This window comes from Ascaphus truei, chromosome 3 (assembly GCF_040206685.1).
Source record: "Ascaphus truei isolate aAscTru1 chromosome 3, aAscTru1.hap1, whole genome shotgun sequence".
NCBI classification, from domain to species: domain Eukaryota; kingdom Metazoa; phylum Chordata; class Amphibia; order Anura; family Ascaphidae; genus Ascaphus; species Ascaphus truei.
Genome location: NC_134485.1, coordinates 235,478,404 through 235,495,629, shown reverse-complemented (window position 1 = coordinate 235,495,629; position 17,226 = coordinate 235,478,404). Strand labels below are relative to the sequence as shown.

At 40.4% G+C, this 17,226-nt stretch overlaps 1 protein-coding gene across 3 annotated transcripts in view; it reads right to left on the bottom strand.

The window, feature by feature from the left end:
- The window catches only part of UXS1 (UDP-glucuronate decarboxylase 1), a 73,327-nt gene that overhangs the window by 26,580 nt on the left and 29,521 nt on the right, over positions 1–17,226 (bottom strand). For all 3 annotated transcript variants that reach the window (XM_075590361.1, XM_075590362.1, XM_075590363.1), the window contains exons 3-6: positions 15,237–15,288; positions 13,490–13,533; positions 6,294–6,354; positions 879–1,059 (exon numbers count right to left, since the gene is read on the bottom strand). In XM_075590361.1, the coding sequence (XP_075446476.1) occupies positions 879–1,059; positions 6,294–6,354; positions 13,490–13,533; positions 15,237–15,288 (338 nt within the window). The remainder of the gene's footprint in view (positions 1–878; positions 1,060–6,293; positions 6,355–13,489; positions 13,534–15,236; positions 15,289–17,226) is intronic.

Genomic DNA, 17,226 nt, shown 5'->3' with positions numbered 1-17,226 from the left:
CCGTCGCTAGACAAAGAAAAACCTGTGTCTCACAAAAAAACAGCCACGCTGACGCCAACGTACATGCACTGTGGACGTGAGCATAGACCTCAATGTGTTTGATCGCCCGTGCGGTCGCCTCAGCATGGACGCTGCCATACCCACCTACCTTTATGAGGCTTTTATCTGAACTGGAAAAAGTTATGCTACAAATTGTGTGCTGGCCAATGAGTTTGCAAAACACAATAAAATCCATTAGCTAAAGTCCTTCGTAACCTACTCTCGAGTTTCTGTAGTGATTCTACATCTGTTTAGAAGGACATTTGGACTACAGGCACCCTTTGCAGGTCATACAAGAGGCAGCCAATGGATTAAAACCTTTTAGGCTGTGCATGCGATTACAGCCAGTGAAATACATTCTGATGCGATACCCACACTGATGAATGACTCGTCTTCAGGAAAATATGAATTCACGTTCCCTGCTGGAACATCTTGTGCAGCACAACACGAACAAGTTCAATGTTATCTGAAAAAGCAGTGACCTTGCACAAAAAGGATGTCCCGAATATATTTGCTTTTAACAAAACAAAAAAAAAGGTTGAAAAACATGTTTACTATTGAAAGAAAAGGTCAAAGTTCTCAGAAGTCTGTAAAGAACATTACATGGAATTTTAAAACCAGATTTTTTTTGTTATAGCCAAGTCAGAATACTAAATGGTCACCATCAAAATGAAAATGCCATTTCATGCTCTTTCGTCCCCCCAACCAAGTTTGGCAGACAAGAATAGGGACACAAGAAATCTTAATAAATGGATGACCAATAAACAGTTTCAGACGGACACTGAAAGAGAGGATGACGACACACGATAAACACTGCACATAGAAGACACGCAACTTACCTTCAATGTAAAGCGGCTCAACCACGTCATGATTAATCAGCTCAAAATTCTCATGACCGATCCAGTGCTCCACGTTTCTTTTCCTGCCCGTAAAGAAGTTGTCCACAACTGTGACTTCATGGCCGTCCATCATTAGCTTGTCAGTGAGATGAGAACCCACAAACCCTGCTCCTCCAGTTATCTGCATTAGGACAAGTGGCAGGAAATATTTACAGTAACACCAAACAATTCCACCACGGACAACACACCTTAAAAATGCTACGGCCCAATTCTTCAGCACTCTGAATGGTACTTGTCCAACCAATATGTACGGATTATGGTAAGCCGTACCTTAACACTGCTCTGCAACAAGGACCTCATACTACAGACTGCTGGCTTCTCTAACATTGAGAGAAAAGAGGTAGTCTCTTTTAGTCTCTAGTCTTTAAGTCTCTAGCAAAACCACTGCATTGGTAGGATTTATTCCATATCCACAATCCACAAAAATATGCTGCAAGTCATTAAAAAAACAACAACCTAACATTTAGTTTCACAGCATTACAGTATCACTTCACCGCAACTTAAAAACATTGCTCACCATATAGCCCAGCAAGCCAAGTCCCTAAATAAGGTGTATTACATACATTGTTATGTTTAAACGTGTGAAACATAAGAACCCTGGTACCTTAAAAACACACGTATATATTAAATGTAGTAGTTTCAGACCAGCACGACTCACGCCAACATATACAGCATGGGGGCTACTGTTATCAGAAACAACTACTGCCTTTCTATCATTCTTGGAGAGATCAGCAGTTTATAAAACCTTAAATAGCCTCATATTGCATCTCTGCATCATTTTCAAATACAGAATATAATGCAGAAGAAAAAAAAAGTTAAAAAGTTAAATTACATACCCCTGCCTGGTTCCCGAAGCTGGCTCTAGTCTTTAAAAACACTGTACTGTATAGTATTTAGCCTGCACATACTCTGGCTCAGATTCACTAAGGGGTGCTAAGCTTTAGCCCCACTTAAGGGCAGTTAAGTCAGGCTAAAGCTTTGCACCACTTCCTGAATTTGGGCCTGAGTATCCGCAGGTCATATGAATTGAAGAGGAGGCGTGCTCAAGCTCCGCACCCATTACCGAGTTGGGCATGAATGCAAATGTGTACACGAAGGGCCATATCTACTAAGAAATGCTAAGCTGTAAGACATTGCAGGTCGATCCAATGGAGGTGCTGTAAACTGCCTTATGGCTGAGCACGGATAATACAATCATTCAATAAAGCGCAGATTCCGCGCTGGAAGTCAAGTGGACTTGAATAGGTCTTTCTGGGCAGCAGCACCATATCAGCGACATTGCACCCTATTGAATAAGCCCTTTACGTGTGTCCCTGTCTAGTTGTAGAACTAACTGCCTTGCAGCAGCAATCACAGAGTTGTACTGCAGCCAGGAAAGTCACGCTTCAGTTTGAATCGGATCGGTTTTGGAAACTAGATCGACCTGCTGTGAAGACTTTCAATGGGTTACTTCATAAAATACAAACCCCTTATTGGTCTTTGCACTTCTTTTCTTTGTACTTTGAGGTCTGTATATAGACCGGAACATGTAGGAGAAAGTAGTCATGTAGCTGTGTTCAAGTACAATGCAGCTTGCATGTTTTTATTTTTAATAGATGCACCAGTTGCTAGAGTTTAAGGCAATGCAATAATCGAAGCTGCCGATCGATCAGCAAAGATCTTGCTTCCCCGGGTTCACACTGCGGCTGCTTATTTCGAGAGAGGAAGTGCTGAGCCTTTGTAAATGGTTGCTATAGCAACCCAAGGAAGCGTGATACAGTAAAACTAATTTAAAAGGGCAAAATGAGCAGGGGGGGAAACCCCACCAGTAACTATTATCTAATACTAGACAACTGACTGATAAGAGTTTAGAATGTATTGCGGTTTTAACGTGTACGGATGTTGTGTATAAATGGAGGTGAAGGCTGAATGGTCAAATTATATTTTGTCTAAGGCGAGGACCCCAGTGGCAGCTGCTGCACGCGTGCCACACACCAGAGTGCCACACACCAGAGTGCCACACACCAGAGTGCCACACACCTGAGCATCAGCCCTCCATGGGGCAGGCCCCATTCGGCGTGTGCGCATGCACAAGGCGTGATCGCATTGGCCAAAAGATCGCCTGCTCTCTACTGCAAGCGCAGCCCACAAGTCGCGGCTGTAAGGGTGCACGCACCGCCAGGCGCTCCGGGGCCGTAGCCTAAGAGTTGTCCAAAGGTGACGTGCAGGAGAGATGGAAGGAATCACAGATAAAATCAAAGATAAAGAGGGGACAAAGCAACAGAGGTGACAAATGCAGGCACCCAATTACAACTATATTTTTGCTCCTTCTCTAGCCACACGAGTTTTCAAGCAGAGGGACTGGCTCATATTGGTCTTTCTGCAAAATATATATCCAGTATCCTTGATATTTTAATAGTCAGATTTTTTTATGCCGATGCAGTAGAGTTATTAATGTCTGGACGACTAACCCATTCTACTATTATGAATGACTGCGTGCCTCACTCCTGTGCTCTATTGGAAAGTTAAAGCTCTGGGTTTAGCAGACACATATTGACATCATAAACCTGGCACAAGTTGCTTTTACTGGAACATAGCTAAAAAACCTACACCCCGCCAAGGTCTGTTTGTATCAAAATAGACTTTCATGTATGCTTTAAAACAGGAGTGCACAAACTTTTCAGTCTGCGCCCCACAGCCTGCTCGCCCCGCCTCCCCATCTTGTCTCCAGTATCAAAGGACACCATGGCAACGCAACGTCACATGGCCACGCGTCGTATGAAGCCATCGGAGACAAGGTAAGGGAAGTTAGAGGCCTCACGCGGTCCCCCAGCATTTCATTTAAATGCTTTGGGAAAGAGCATGGGACCTCTGTAACCGCCGTGCCCCCCCCCCCCACAGAAAATCCCCCTCCCCCCCAGTTTGCGCATCCCTGCTTTAAAACATGATGCAGGAGATGCAACCACCTTGCGACAAGATATCACTCTCCACTGCAGCACATCACAACGCACCTCCCTGATGCATCACCACTAAGTTATGTGTCAGAATGGCCAGAGTGCAATTTCACCTCCTTAATGCCATCTATGAAAGCAGAACACGGCTTTTTACAATATACTATATGACAGTCATTTCTGTCTAAAACCGTGAGGACCTCTCGGCCCAAGATAGTTCCAGTCTCTCACCTTACTCCGAAAACTCCAACTAAAGTGTATCTCAATATGCTTAATGCCAGTGATCACTGGGGTTAAAATGCACGGTACTGGATAGTCACGTTAATATGTGAACTTTCTAATGGGTTAAGAGTGTTTGTTTAGATTGTGAAAAGCTACACTATTCGGATCCAGTCTAGTCAAAGTTCAAGGGTTAAAAACGGCATAAAAAAAAAAAATATCCATCTACACTCACGTTTTGTCCTTGGTAACTTTTACCCATACATTTCATTAGGCAAAGCGTCGTTTTCTACATAAAAGCCACACACGCAGCTACTACAAGGTTAATATGAAAATACATTTCCTTGCTCCAAAAGTGTATTAGAAGAAACGCTGACACCTTCTTTATTCTGAAGCAATCGTTCTGAAGTCTGAACACACTTAACAAAAAGTAACCTTGACATAATCAGAAGTAATGCAAGTGACAGGACATCAAATGACCCAGGAAAACTCTCTACAAGGAGCTATTAAAGATGTATTTTTATATTTTTTATGCATTTCTTGCTGGGTTTTTCAAAAACACTAAACGCCCTCAGACTCCACTGTTCCTATTAAATGCACTTGGAAGCTTATGTACTGTCAAAAAAATATCTACCCCGTATGTAGGATTCAGGAGGCACCAAAGCTGAACTGTATCCATACCAGTTCCGGGTACTCCCTGATTCCCAATATACTTCCCTTTAAAAAAGGTGCTGCCGGCATCTCTATTCAGTTTAAAGGTCCTGGCCCAGCAGGAAGTCACAAAGGGATGACAACATGGTTTCCAACTGGCCTGCGGCAACATCTAACCGCTATATTGGATGCCCAGCCGGAGCCGCTACCGGCAGCCCGTTTGGAGGCAAGTATCTGGGAAAGAAAGGGGGGCACGGAGCTGAAATCAATGCACTTCAGCTCCAGAGTCCCCCCTGCTTCCTACCTAGTACAAACATAAAACAATCTCCACGGGCAACACTTTAATGGGGTTTTTTTTTGGTTTTTTTATTAGCAAGGACACACCCAGCCTTTAAATTGCAATCTCAGGTATTTTACTGTGTTCAAGGCAGTCCTGTCAAACATAAAAAGTGAGCAAAGGACAGTGGCCTGTATAAATCATAAAATGCACGTGGTTGACAGTTCCCCCCCAAAAAGGGCGATTGAATATTTCTAAGGAAGCAAATGAAATGGTTAAAATTGCTTATTTTTGACCCGCTTGGTTGAACTGCCTCCTCACCACTTTCTTGCACACCTGCAAAAATCAGTTTCACGTGTCGTACAGTGGGGCTACCGAGCACACACACAGAAAGGTGTGTACAGGCAGTCCTCGTTTTACAACGCTTCGCTTTACAACGAATGGCTTATCCAACGCTGTGCAATGCATACCTATATTTATTTTTACAACGCCAAAATGGCTTATCCAACGCTCTTACGACGCTTTGCAACGTTGTGTATGTGTGTATATATATATATATATATATACACACACATTCACATAAACAACGTTGCAAAGCATCGTAAGAGCGTATATATATATATAATATTATACTATATAATATTATATTATACTATATAATATATTATTTATTATGTTATATTATATATATATAATACTGTATATGCACTATATAATTTATGTGTGTGCTGCATATCTTATTGCCTGCATAAAATATTTTGTGTATTTTAGTGTTAAAAATGCCTTCGAGAACGGAACCTTTCATTTAAACAGTGTTCCTATGGGAAAATGCGTTTCGCTATCCAACGCCATTTTGAGTAACGCATTGTGTCGGATAACCGAGGACTGCCTGTATATTATATGCACAACTTCTTCCTGATTACTTCTGCAACTTTGTGTTACAATCTTTACAGGAGGAGGAGTTTATAAACTTCCAGATTAATGGCATAGTCAGGCAGCCTCTGCAAAACATTTCCAAATGTTTGCAGATCGCAGACCACTTCAATGTTAATGATCAATTGGAGGATTGCCATAATCAGTTAGCCATGATCATCAATATATGTACACATATAATCTGAATCAATATCGAAAAAAATACATCTGCCTTTAGTTGAATATACACAGTGGTCATTGGTGCAATGACAAAATTATTATTTGTGTTTGTTTTGTACATGTATATTCTATATGTATATTGTAAGTGACCAAGAGCAAGAAATAGGGGGGGAAGGAGAGACTTACCAGTATTCTTTTTCGATCCTTTTCAGACAAGAATTTCACAGGTGGATATTTCTGGGTAAAACTGCAATTAGAACATACAGGAAGCGTTACTGTTTTTGTGTTATTACTTATGTCGACCTACTTTTTTCCTAATCAATATTTTCTTGCTGAAGACTTTTTAGGGGGAAAAGGCATGAGAAATATATTGGCAGCCTGAAAATTACCTTGCACATAAATGTGTCATATTGAAGACAAGTTTGAGGTTTTACCCATTTAAAATGACAACGCCATTAGTTAACTTTGGTCCTGGAGGAACTGTTCCTTTAACATACAATTGCAGTATAATAGATAATTTTTCTGTTCCTCCCAGCTGGTGTGTCCAGAAAAGCATGTACTGGTGTATTGCACTTCCAAATCGAATTGCCTCCTGCCTAACATTCTCACAAACAATATTTCATTATAGTGTAAAGACTAAAAGTAAAAGGGGCAGTCCCACCGTTGACTAAAAACAATTGAGAAGAGTAGGATAAATTGAATCAATTGGTGCCAAAAATGACAACTGTAAAAAAAAAAAAAAAAAAAAATTAAATCTTATATTAAAAGTAATACTGTATTTACATGATAACCCAATTCTAATCTCGTGACAGATAGTGGACGTTTAAATATACAAGTCATTTGTTGATCACTGTTTTTTGGTTAACAATTGCACCATTTCTTTAAAAAAAAAAACAAATGTATAGAACACGTATTTTGGAGAAACCTGTCAAAATATAAAACGGTACTTCAAAAACAGAACACAAATAAATGCCAGCCTTACTTTAAGGGTGCTTAGTTCTTACTTATAAAAAGAATTCACAAGTAGCTTACATTTTCATTCCTTGTTATACATGATTGGGGAACATGCCCTTAAAGATTTCTCAAACAGGCAGAAACAGTGGGAACGCAACAGCAGGAATTGTGCCAATATAGAGCAAATATACTTGTTGCTCTATAAAATGACTGATGAGACCAAAATACACAGAACGAACAAATGTTTTCTTTGTCAGTTCAAAGACGTTCTCTGAGTTAACAAACATCCATTCTGAAGCAGCTACCCAGACTGGATAAAATGTTAGGCTGCACTCATTTATGATAAGACAGTATTGACCTGTCGTTGCATTACAGGCATACCCCGCAGTAACGTACGCAATGGGACCGGAGCATGTATGTAAAGCGAAAATGTACTTAAAGTGAAGTACTCCCTTTTTCCCACTTATCGATGCATGTACTGTACTGCAATTGTCATATACGTGCATAACTGATGTAAATAACGCATGTGTAACAGGCTCTATAGTCTCCCCGCTTGCACACAGCTTCGGTACAGGTAGGGAGCCGGTATTGCTGTTCAGGACGTGCTGACAGGCGCATGCGCGAGCTGCCGTTTGCCTATTGGGCGATATTTCCTTACTCGCGAGTGTACTTAAAGTGAGGGTCCTTAAACCGGGGTATGCCTGTATGTATTAAAGTTTGGCTTTAATATACAAAAAGACAGTGCTTAGATTACATAAAAAGATTACAAGAACAGTTACGATAAATGCCAGACAGTTTCTTAAAATAAAAAGGTAAAACAAACAGAAATCCATATACTTTACCATATATGTCATAGGCCCTGTCCCAGAGATGTTACTGCAGTAGGAGAATTCCCATATTCTGATCCCAAAACCCCTCTGTTGAATTCTGATTTTTAGATTACCTTGATGGGACTTTTGTACTATTTCTTCCCCATTTAAACAACATAAGCCCATCCCAGTCGAAAATCAGCTTCTGGGTTGACAGTTTTAAGACGAAAGAAAACAAAATGGTCCTCTGACGTTCAAAAGTCTGACAATATAAGAGAGACCTCGCATCTTAATTTCTCTCAATTTGACAGCCTAACGTTTATTTTCATAGGAGAAACAGTTATCAGTCTTTTGCACCTCTCACCCATGCAGTGTGTAGTATGAGTCGATTAGTCTAATCGCAATAACAGATATCCATTTATAACCCTTATGAATTGCTGTCAGGCATATAATTGCTTAGATTTAATATAGACCTCTAACTAAGTGGTGACCTGTTTGTCACCTCTCTCTGGGATGCACAAGGGATAATTCAAGAATGTTACGGTTTTCTAGCTATAGCATCGATAGCCATAGCTACACACATTTCACTTTTAGTGGGCCATAAGTGACAGCCGACCACCCCCCCACCCTCCACCCAATGAAGCCCTCTTTGTAGATCAACAGACACATGGTCTTGACCTGTCAAACACAATTTTTTGTACAAACTAACATTAACACTCTGAAGTACTAAATTGATAAAAACAACTTCATATCCCCCACCATTTTTATTACAGGTGCTATTAGAGAGGGTTGGGGTTCCATACAATGCATCTGATCTCAGACATGCATTATAAATAACTCCAACTCTCTCTAATAGCATTTGATCTCAGACACGCTATCAGAGGGGGATGGGGTTCCACAGAAATTTACAATATAAATTATAGAGTTCCGTAACAAAAAAAGAAGAAAAAAAAAGGTTAAAAAAAAAAAACCCTGAGCTAATGGCACGATTAAAATAAACATATGTTTTTCCACATTACTGTGACATCTTCCAGCATTTATATTATTTTCCCAAATCTAAAATGAGATTCGGGAGAACAATAAAAATGAGCTTCCGGTGGTTAGCGCCTCATTTTTAAATCAGAATGCTGAATACAAACTCATAGGGTCGCAATCAGTTTGCTGTCCGAGAACAGACCAGATATATAAACAAGTGTGCAGACATTTGCAGGGAAACAGACATTTTGAAGATTACAGCAGATGGCTGGTCTATTTTGTCTCCTGACAGGCTATTTTCAGTATCACATACCAAGAAAGCAAATGTTGTTCCAGCAGACTTCACATTGCTGGTTTGTGCCTACCAGAGGGTTGACATTCACTGCTAAGAGTTTCATGAAACCACAAATTGTTAGCATTTAAACTGTGTGTTTTCAGTATGGGGAAATAGGTGGATGAGTTCAGGAACAAGCATCTCCTAAGCATCGGAGTGCAATATTTATGTATTTATATACAAGCTTGTGTTTTTCTTTTGTTTTTACTGTCCAGCTAATCTTTTAGGGCAAAGTTTGAGACTCATGTAATACACTTCTTAAATAAGGAAACAAACATTAGCATGTTTGAAATGTATTTAATGATTTTGTTTAAAGCAGCAATACTACTACTACATCCTCCTAACCCCACCCGCCATTTCTTCTTTTTATATGTAAAGCGTGTGAAAATATATAATTCTACATTCTTACCTAAGCTGGCAATCGTGTGGTGCTCATTATGAATCTCTAAAAATCCTTATTGTGTGCCTAACCAAATAGCCGCTTTCGGACTATGCAGCATCTGATATGCAACTAAGTGTAACACATTGTTACAGCTTTCGGAGTAATAGACAGTCTGCCGTTTGAACCAAAGCAACAGTGTAATACTTTGTTGCCAACATGCAGAGCTCAAAAAGGTGTGTCAGTCTGTTTCAAAAGAGGAAGTGGATAGGACTTTCAGTACATTACAAAAATAATTAAAAATGGCATTAGGCATTAACAAAAAAAATACAGACAGCATTAGCTAGTATTACAGGATTTTTCACATTTTGCTGCTTTAATACAAGTGTTACATATTATAAGGCAGTGCATCTATACTGCAACTTATCTAGATGGCAAGTGTGCATATGCGTGTGGGGAACTTGTCAGTGCCTTAAGAATATATGACAAGAAATGGAGCTACAAAGTTAACTTGTCTGTCTGCATAGCTCTGTAGGGAGGACCTACAATGACCAGTGAAGTGAGGGAACATCTCAGTGACTCATACACACAATGTATTCCAAATACAATTGTGTCACCAATAAAGAAAGATTTATCCACTTCATATCATTTCAGTCCCACAAATCCTCCTGCTTTCTTCTGCACCGTGGGCTCAGAAACAGAGATGGCAAGAATTTTAAAAAGCGTATATATAACGGATTCAAAAGATCCAAACATAATTAAAGGGACATTGCCAAGATAAAGCTGTGCAGGATTTCCAGTACTAAAAACACAGGAGTGTAGAGTTTTCGGTGCTGATCCCGCTCAATCCACCAAATCCATCCCCTGATAGACATCAGAAATAAAAGGTTTGTGCAATGTTAAAGCACATTGTAACAGGGACTTATCACTGTTGGAAAAAACCTGTCTCTAAATCCAGCAGTGTGCTGGTTAATTTGCATAGGCAATCAACAAGACTCCACCTGGCTGATTAAGACGGTCAGAAAAAGCCTGTTCTGAGAAACAGGAAGAAGATCCCGTGGAGAAAAGAGGGGTCCGAGATGCCCTGCAGCCTAGAGAAAAGGGAGAATTCATCCCGCGGATGACAGAATATCCAGAGAGTGATCAAGGCAGAAGTCGTGTACCCAAAAGAAGTCTTTCCAGTGTCAACAGTGAGAAACTCAACTAACCATACCAGGGAAGCGGAGCCGGAACCAATAAGTGGTGATCTCTTGACCAGCCCTGAAGGTGCCCTGCCAGGCATGACTGTGATTTCCTCTGTGAACGACTGGAACAGGAGATGTAAGCTAACGCAAAGCTACAGTGTGGTCTGCTCACACTCTCCTTTGACTGTGGGACTGTGATGAAAACAGCGCGCTTGCGTAGTAACTTGGAAGACCAGACAACTGAGCTGAAAATGGCAAACACGATTATTACCGCCATAGAGGAAAAGCAGAGCAGATCTGACCGAATGATTACTAATCTGAAAACAGTAGTATGAGAAGGCACTGAAAGATGAGAGTGTCTTTCAGCAAGAGGTTTGCAATTGCCATAGAGAGGTGGAAGTCGTTCAGAATGAGGTTCATACTCTCCGCATAGCACTGGATGCCTCACACCAAGAGATCAGCAGTTGCTGCACAGAACTGGAAGTCTCTAAAAAGGACCGTCACAGTCTTTCTGAGGAGCTGGGCATCTCAAAACGCTATCATCAGTCTTAGTATGGATCTTAAAGTCTCTCAGAAGGCGCTTCAGACCCTCAACCTAGAGATAGAAGTCTTACGTCAGGAGACCGGGAGTCTCAAATCAGTAGTGCGCAAATGGGAGGAGGACGACTACAAGGACGACTACAAGGAGGCCCTGAATATTACAGAGATTGCAAAAAGAGAAAATACAAGGCTGAAAGAAGAAAATTCGGATTTGACAGACTACGTCAATGAAAAGGAAAAGCTACTATTGGAAGATGAAAAATTTGAAGCATTGGAGCAACACACACAACAGAGCACCTTTTGCAGAACCAACTGCATGGTCTGCGTACGCACCTCTAGAATACAGAGGAGAAGCAGCGAACTCTGCAGGATGAAAATCTGCAGGCTGATTACCCAGTGTGTCCCCGCAGAGCAGAATGAGGAACTGAAGGCTACCCTGAACACCAGAGCTTCGCTTGAGGCCAAGCTTAGAGGCCAGGTGACTCTGTACAAGAGGGAGCACAAGAAGGTCCAGAAACTGAGGCAAGCAGCTGCAGCCCTAACGAAGAAATTCACAGTGCTCCACAATATAATGAAGGACCCTGCCCAAGCGTAGGTATCCAACAGCAACTAATACCCATGAAGACAAGGGTACAGTTTAGAGCTGTGGACACCACTCATCTGCAAAACGAGATTGCAAAGTTTGGACCGTCTGTGCAAGCACTAGCTAAACCTTCATCTGCCCAACAGGCAACAAATAAAAGGTATTAAAACCAGAATTCAAACGAGAAGAATCCTTATCTGATGAAGCTGAGAAAGTAGGACGTTCTCTGGAAATGGATGTGGAATCACAACTCAATCCCAAAGAAGCTGTGAACTGGCAACTGCATTGAATGGAAAAAGAAGTGCAGAAGGACAGCTTCAAGAGCTGAAAACTGAAATAGCTATTCTTGAATACTCTAAGTAGTACCATGAAATGGCACGAGGCTAAGATAGAAGAAATAGATTATGTCGAACATCAGACAGAATTCAGGAGCGAGTCGACAGAGGCTTTGCAAGACCTGAGCAAGGGTTATAAGGAATGGACATTTAGTGCTAAAATGGAGTTCATGGACAAGATGGCGAGAGAAATCCATTTGCGTAAATGATCTGCGACTGCCGCCATACAGTCTGACTTCAAAGAGGATCGCCCGACGGTGGGGAAATCTCATGACCACGCGGCCCATAGAAAGACTGTATTTGGAAAAAAGTTCTCCTCAAGCGACTGAGAAGTGCTGATCTTAAGCACCTTCTGGAGGAGACACTAATAACCTGGAGAAAGGTCTCCAATCCCAGCGGGACCGAGGATATTCGTACTCCATCCACTCTCATTCGAGCCACAGAGATATCTTGAGTGAGAGTGGAAGGATGGGCCTTTGTAAGCCCGTGTTTCCCACAAAGGGGAGGTATGTAACAGGGACTTATCACTGTTGAGAAAAACTGTCTATAAATCCAGCAGTGGACTTGCTAATTGCACAGGCAATAAACCAGACTCCACCTGGCTGATTAAAATGGTGTTAGAAAAAGCCTGTTCTGAGAAACAGGAAGATTTCCTTAGCCCACAACTAGGGCTGACCAGAGGAACAGATGTCTTGAGCTGCAGAAGGACTGTATGCTGATAGCAAGACAAGGGGACAAGACCTCTATACCTGGACACAGACATTGCCTTAGCACACAAGGGTGCTGACCCAGGAGACCAGAGAGGCCTTCCCCTACAGCTACAACAAACAGATAAGAGACTTTCTTCTTGGACTGTTGTATATCTATATGTATAAATGTTTGGGGGTGGTAACTAGCTTAGTTACCCACCCAGCTAGGAAGTGACTATTCTCCAATGCGGAGTAGGCTTTTATTGTTTTTTTTTGCCGTGTTAAAGAACAGGCGCAATAAAGCCTCATTTTAGTTTCATCTTAAAAAGGTCTTCTTTGCGTACCTCTGCACACATCTTACACATTAATACTGGTCTCTTCCTGTAAATAGTATGAACAAGAAATATATTACAGTGACTTAAGAGATCTAAAAGCATATTATATGCAAAGAAAGTCCACTATGGAGGCACCTCAAACAGTATTTTTAAGAACAAAGACAATAAACGTTTCTTTACAATGTTATGTTACTGTCTGTATATTTCCATGTCATTAAATCACTGAAAGACACAGAAGAGGAACCTTGATGACTGATAAGCTTACCTTTTTTCTAAATCTCTTATCTTTTCTCTCAAAGGAGCAATGACCTAAACAAAACAATGAAAAATACATGTCAGATTTTGTACCAAAAAGTGTCCTTGCAGATGGCATGAAATCAAATAATTATACTGAAATATTAATATCTTACACAAAAGATGACCTTGGTCTATTCAAATGTCTTCACGTTACCATACACTGGCTGTTTCTGATCGAAAATAAAATGGCAGAACATGCCAAAAACATCTCAGCAATGCAAGGATTTACCCAGCAAGGGTATCCCAAGGCACCTCTCTGGCTGTATTTATTTAAAGTCCCGATGAAGGTCTCATGGGAGGAAACAGTGTTTGCTGCCATTTTGTTTACAATTAGTGACATTGTGCCTTGGCTGTGGCTGGATTCAGAAACCGGTTACATTGTGCTGCATGCATTTAACCACAGTGTTGTGTATGCAATTCAAGGCCCCCAAAGACTTTCCATGTACAGTATTTGATGTAAACAGAAAATCTCCAGTGGGAGCCAAGATTATTCTGGTTTCTTGAGTGCTATATTTAGCTGTAAAAAGAAACGTGACAAGCCTTCCATTTCCATGGACATGAGCCCTCCCAGAGAATATTCAAATATACATGTGTAGCCAGCCCCAGGGGGACTATTCTTCTTTATCAGACCCCTGCAGCAGTAAACCCCACTGCCAGAGGGGGGGGGGGGGGGAGGGAAGATATGCAGCTGCGTTCCCATAGATTATACATACTTCCATATGTTATGGTAAGCTACGGTTTAATGCACATCCAACTTTAATAAAAACCCACCATTTCATAATTATGAATAATTTTTATTACTTATTACGTTGCAAAGAAGCCAACACATCTATACCCATTTCTACTCTTCCATTTAAATTAGAATTTTAGTTACAAAATGTGGCCAAAGTATGATAAGCCTGCCCACCATGCCAAGGAAATCCCAGATCAGACAAGTCATAACCTCCAACTATTATACATTTTTGTATTCTTTGTTTACCCTGTACCGAGTCAAATTCCACCTAGTTCGCTCATTAGTGAAAATGAAGGGTTGATAATTATGAAATGCCGGCTTTCAGGTAAATTGAACATTTATTGAGCTTGTGCATAGATATACACACTATTTTTAAACACATTACAATTTAGCTCCCTTAACATAAAATAATACATGACAAATTGTCAAACAGACCGCCTGATCAACTATAGAGAACAATATAATGCAGAGGGCTTGTTGTGTTGGATGAGACATGCATAGAACCCTACACAACCCTTTCCTTACAGAACTGTAAATCATCGCTGGACATGCACTGCACGTGTTTGACACCTTCACTGAAATACTCAACTACAAGGCATCCTTTAACCATGATGGAAATATTGGGTCTATTTACTGAAGTCTCCGGCTGGAAAGCTGGGACAAAAAGCAGAGCAAACAGCAGCAGCATATTAACCAAAGAAAAGGAATGACATTTAAATCAATGGAGGGTTTCCTTTGATAAATATGATGCAATTTATTTGCAGCCAGCAGAGATAACACCCCTAGAAGTATTGTTGAATTATCACTACCAAGGCACAGAGCATCTTCAATGCATTTTCCCTGCAATGCTCATAGGGATGAAATTAGAAATACTGTAAAATAAAAAAGGTTGGCTCAGATACAAAAGAGGTGGCGTTTGGACAATGAACTAGAAAAAACGTTTGAAATGACTATTTTGAGGCAGAGGAAAAATTATACAAACCTCCTCTATTTTCTTTTCCATTTTCTGCTCCCCATTTTCTTGAATTGACCTGCTGAAATGGGAAAGGGCGGGTGAGCACGGCCACAGGAAACCATGAAGCAGACAAAAAAAAAACAGACCACGAAATAGGATAACGTAAGTGAATAACCAGGTATGGGCAAGGCTGAAACCAAAATGCCCCCTTGAATTAGTGTTGCTTATTTCTCAATACGTAGAAATGTGCAAACGTTTCCCTAAATGTCGCACACCTGGAAAAATGTGCCAGGTATTTTCCCCCTCCACTTCAAAAAAAATCAAAGTTTAAAAAAAAATGACAAATATTAAAGAGGCAATCCCAAACAGCTTAAAAAAAAAATATATAATTTTTTTGTTTTAATATATCCAGCCTTTGTTTACCTTTATTAAAAAATTTTTTTTACCTAAGCTGCCAATCGATTCGTTCTCCCGTGATGATCAACAAAATCCTGCTTCCCAGGGTTCACTAAATGGCTGCCGTCAAAAATCAATCCTTCAGTCAATGTAACCTTAAATTACTACGGTAACATTATCTATTGTTACAGTTTGCAGCTCAAACTTCTGGAAATATTGGCAACAGATTATCACAAACCGGAAAGTGCTGCAAATATCTTGCACTGCTGGGGAGGTGGGTTAGGCTGCGCTTATACTGCCGGCGACGGCAGGATGCGGTCGCTGGAAAAATCAAATTGAGATGACTTCCAGCGATCAAGCCGTCGCTCCGTCACGTCGCGCTTACTATAAGCAGGTGCGACGGCGGCAATGCATTTGTTTTGACGCGATGTCGCGTCTCTGGCACTATAAGCGCAGCCTTAAACCTGGTACAGAAATCAAAGGATGCTCAGTATATTAAAACTCATTAAAATGGCATTAAGTGTTGAATTAAAAAAAATAAAATAGTAAGTTAACTAATACAATAGAAAGGATTTATGAAAAAGAAAAAAACATGTAGGATATTGTTTGGATTGCTCCTTTAAGTGTCAATGTGCAAGGTCATAAGGTCCTTTACTACATTTCTGTAAAAGCTGGAACATTCAGATTAATGCTACCTTTAGCAAAAAATGGGAAGCTTGATAAAAGTTATGAGGATATTTGGAAGACATTCACAAATCTTTACAGATACATATTGTGTTTATTCTCTTACTTAGCAGTAGAGTAAAAAAAAGCGACCAGAACAAATGACCAGGTTTTAATTGTAAATGTTATGGGGATGTTAGTATGTCACGTGTGAAGAGCTATTAAACAGCAGGTCTGTGTAATTATAACAGTACAAATAAAAGCCTGTGGAGGCCAAAAACAGAGCTTCCGTAGAGAGGTAGGTTCAATTCCACAACAAGCAAGACCTTTGTGAGCACAATATTCTAAACATGTACAGCATACTCTAAAAAGGTCTGATTTCTGGGGATGGATTTAAAAAAAAATAGTAAAAAACCATGGTGTGGTCTCAAGAAAGATCGGGACGTATGTATAACAAAAAGGGGACAAAACTACTGCATATGCAATGTGTGCATGCCTTTGATGCTGGACAGGGAGATATGACAAACATCAGTTAAAGCAGCAATTATGACGGGGATTCTTTTAAAGCTGCAGTTCAGGCAGTATCCTGCATGTGTGTTTTTTTTAATAAATCAGTTCTGTAGTAAGAAAAAATACTTTTAGCATTTTCGGTTTAAAAAAACAACAACTTTGAAAGACCAATTTTCTTGTATTCTATTTTAACAAGCATGTTTGTTCCTATAGCAACCATTTACAATCCCCAGATCTCAAGATGTCACCAAACTTCGCCGATCAATAGACGGAGAACGAATTGACCGGCAGCTATGCAGTTCTTTAGGTAAGTAGAGATTGCCCACATGAAACTATTGAAGTAAAAAAAAAAATGGGAGCTTGAACTGCAGCTTTAATTGAATTAATTGATTTTTTTTTTTTTAAATAAAGTAGTTGGAGCCAGAGAGGGGTCCTATGCTGAATGATT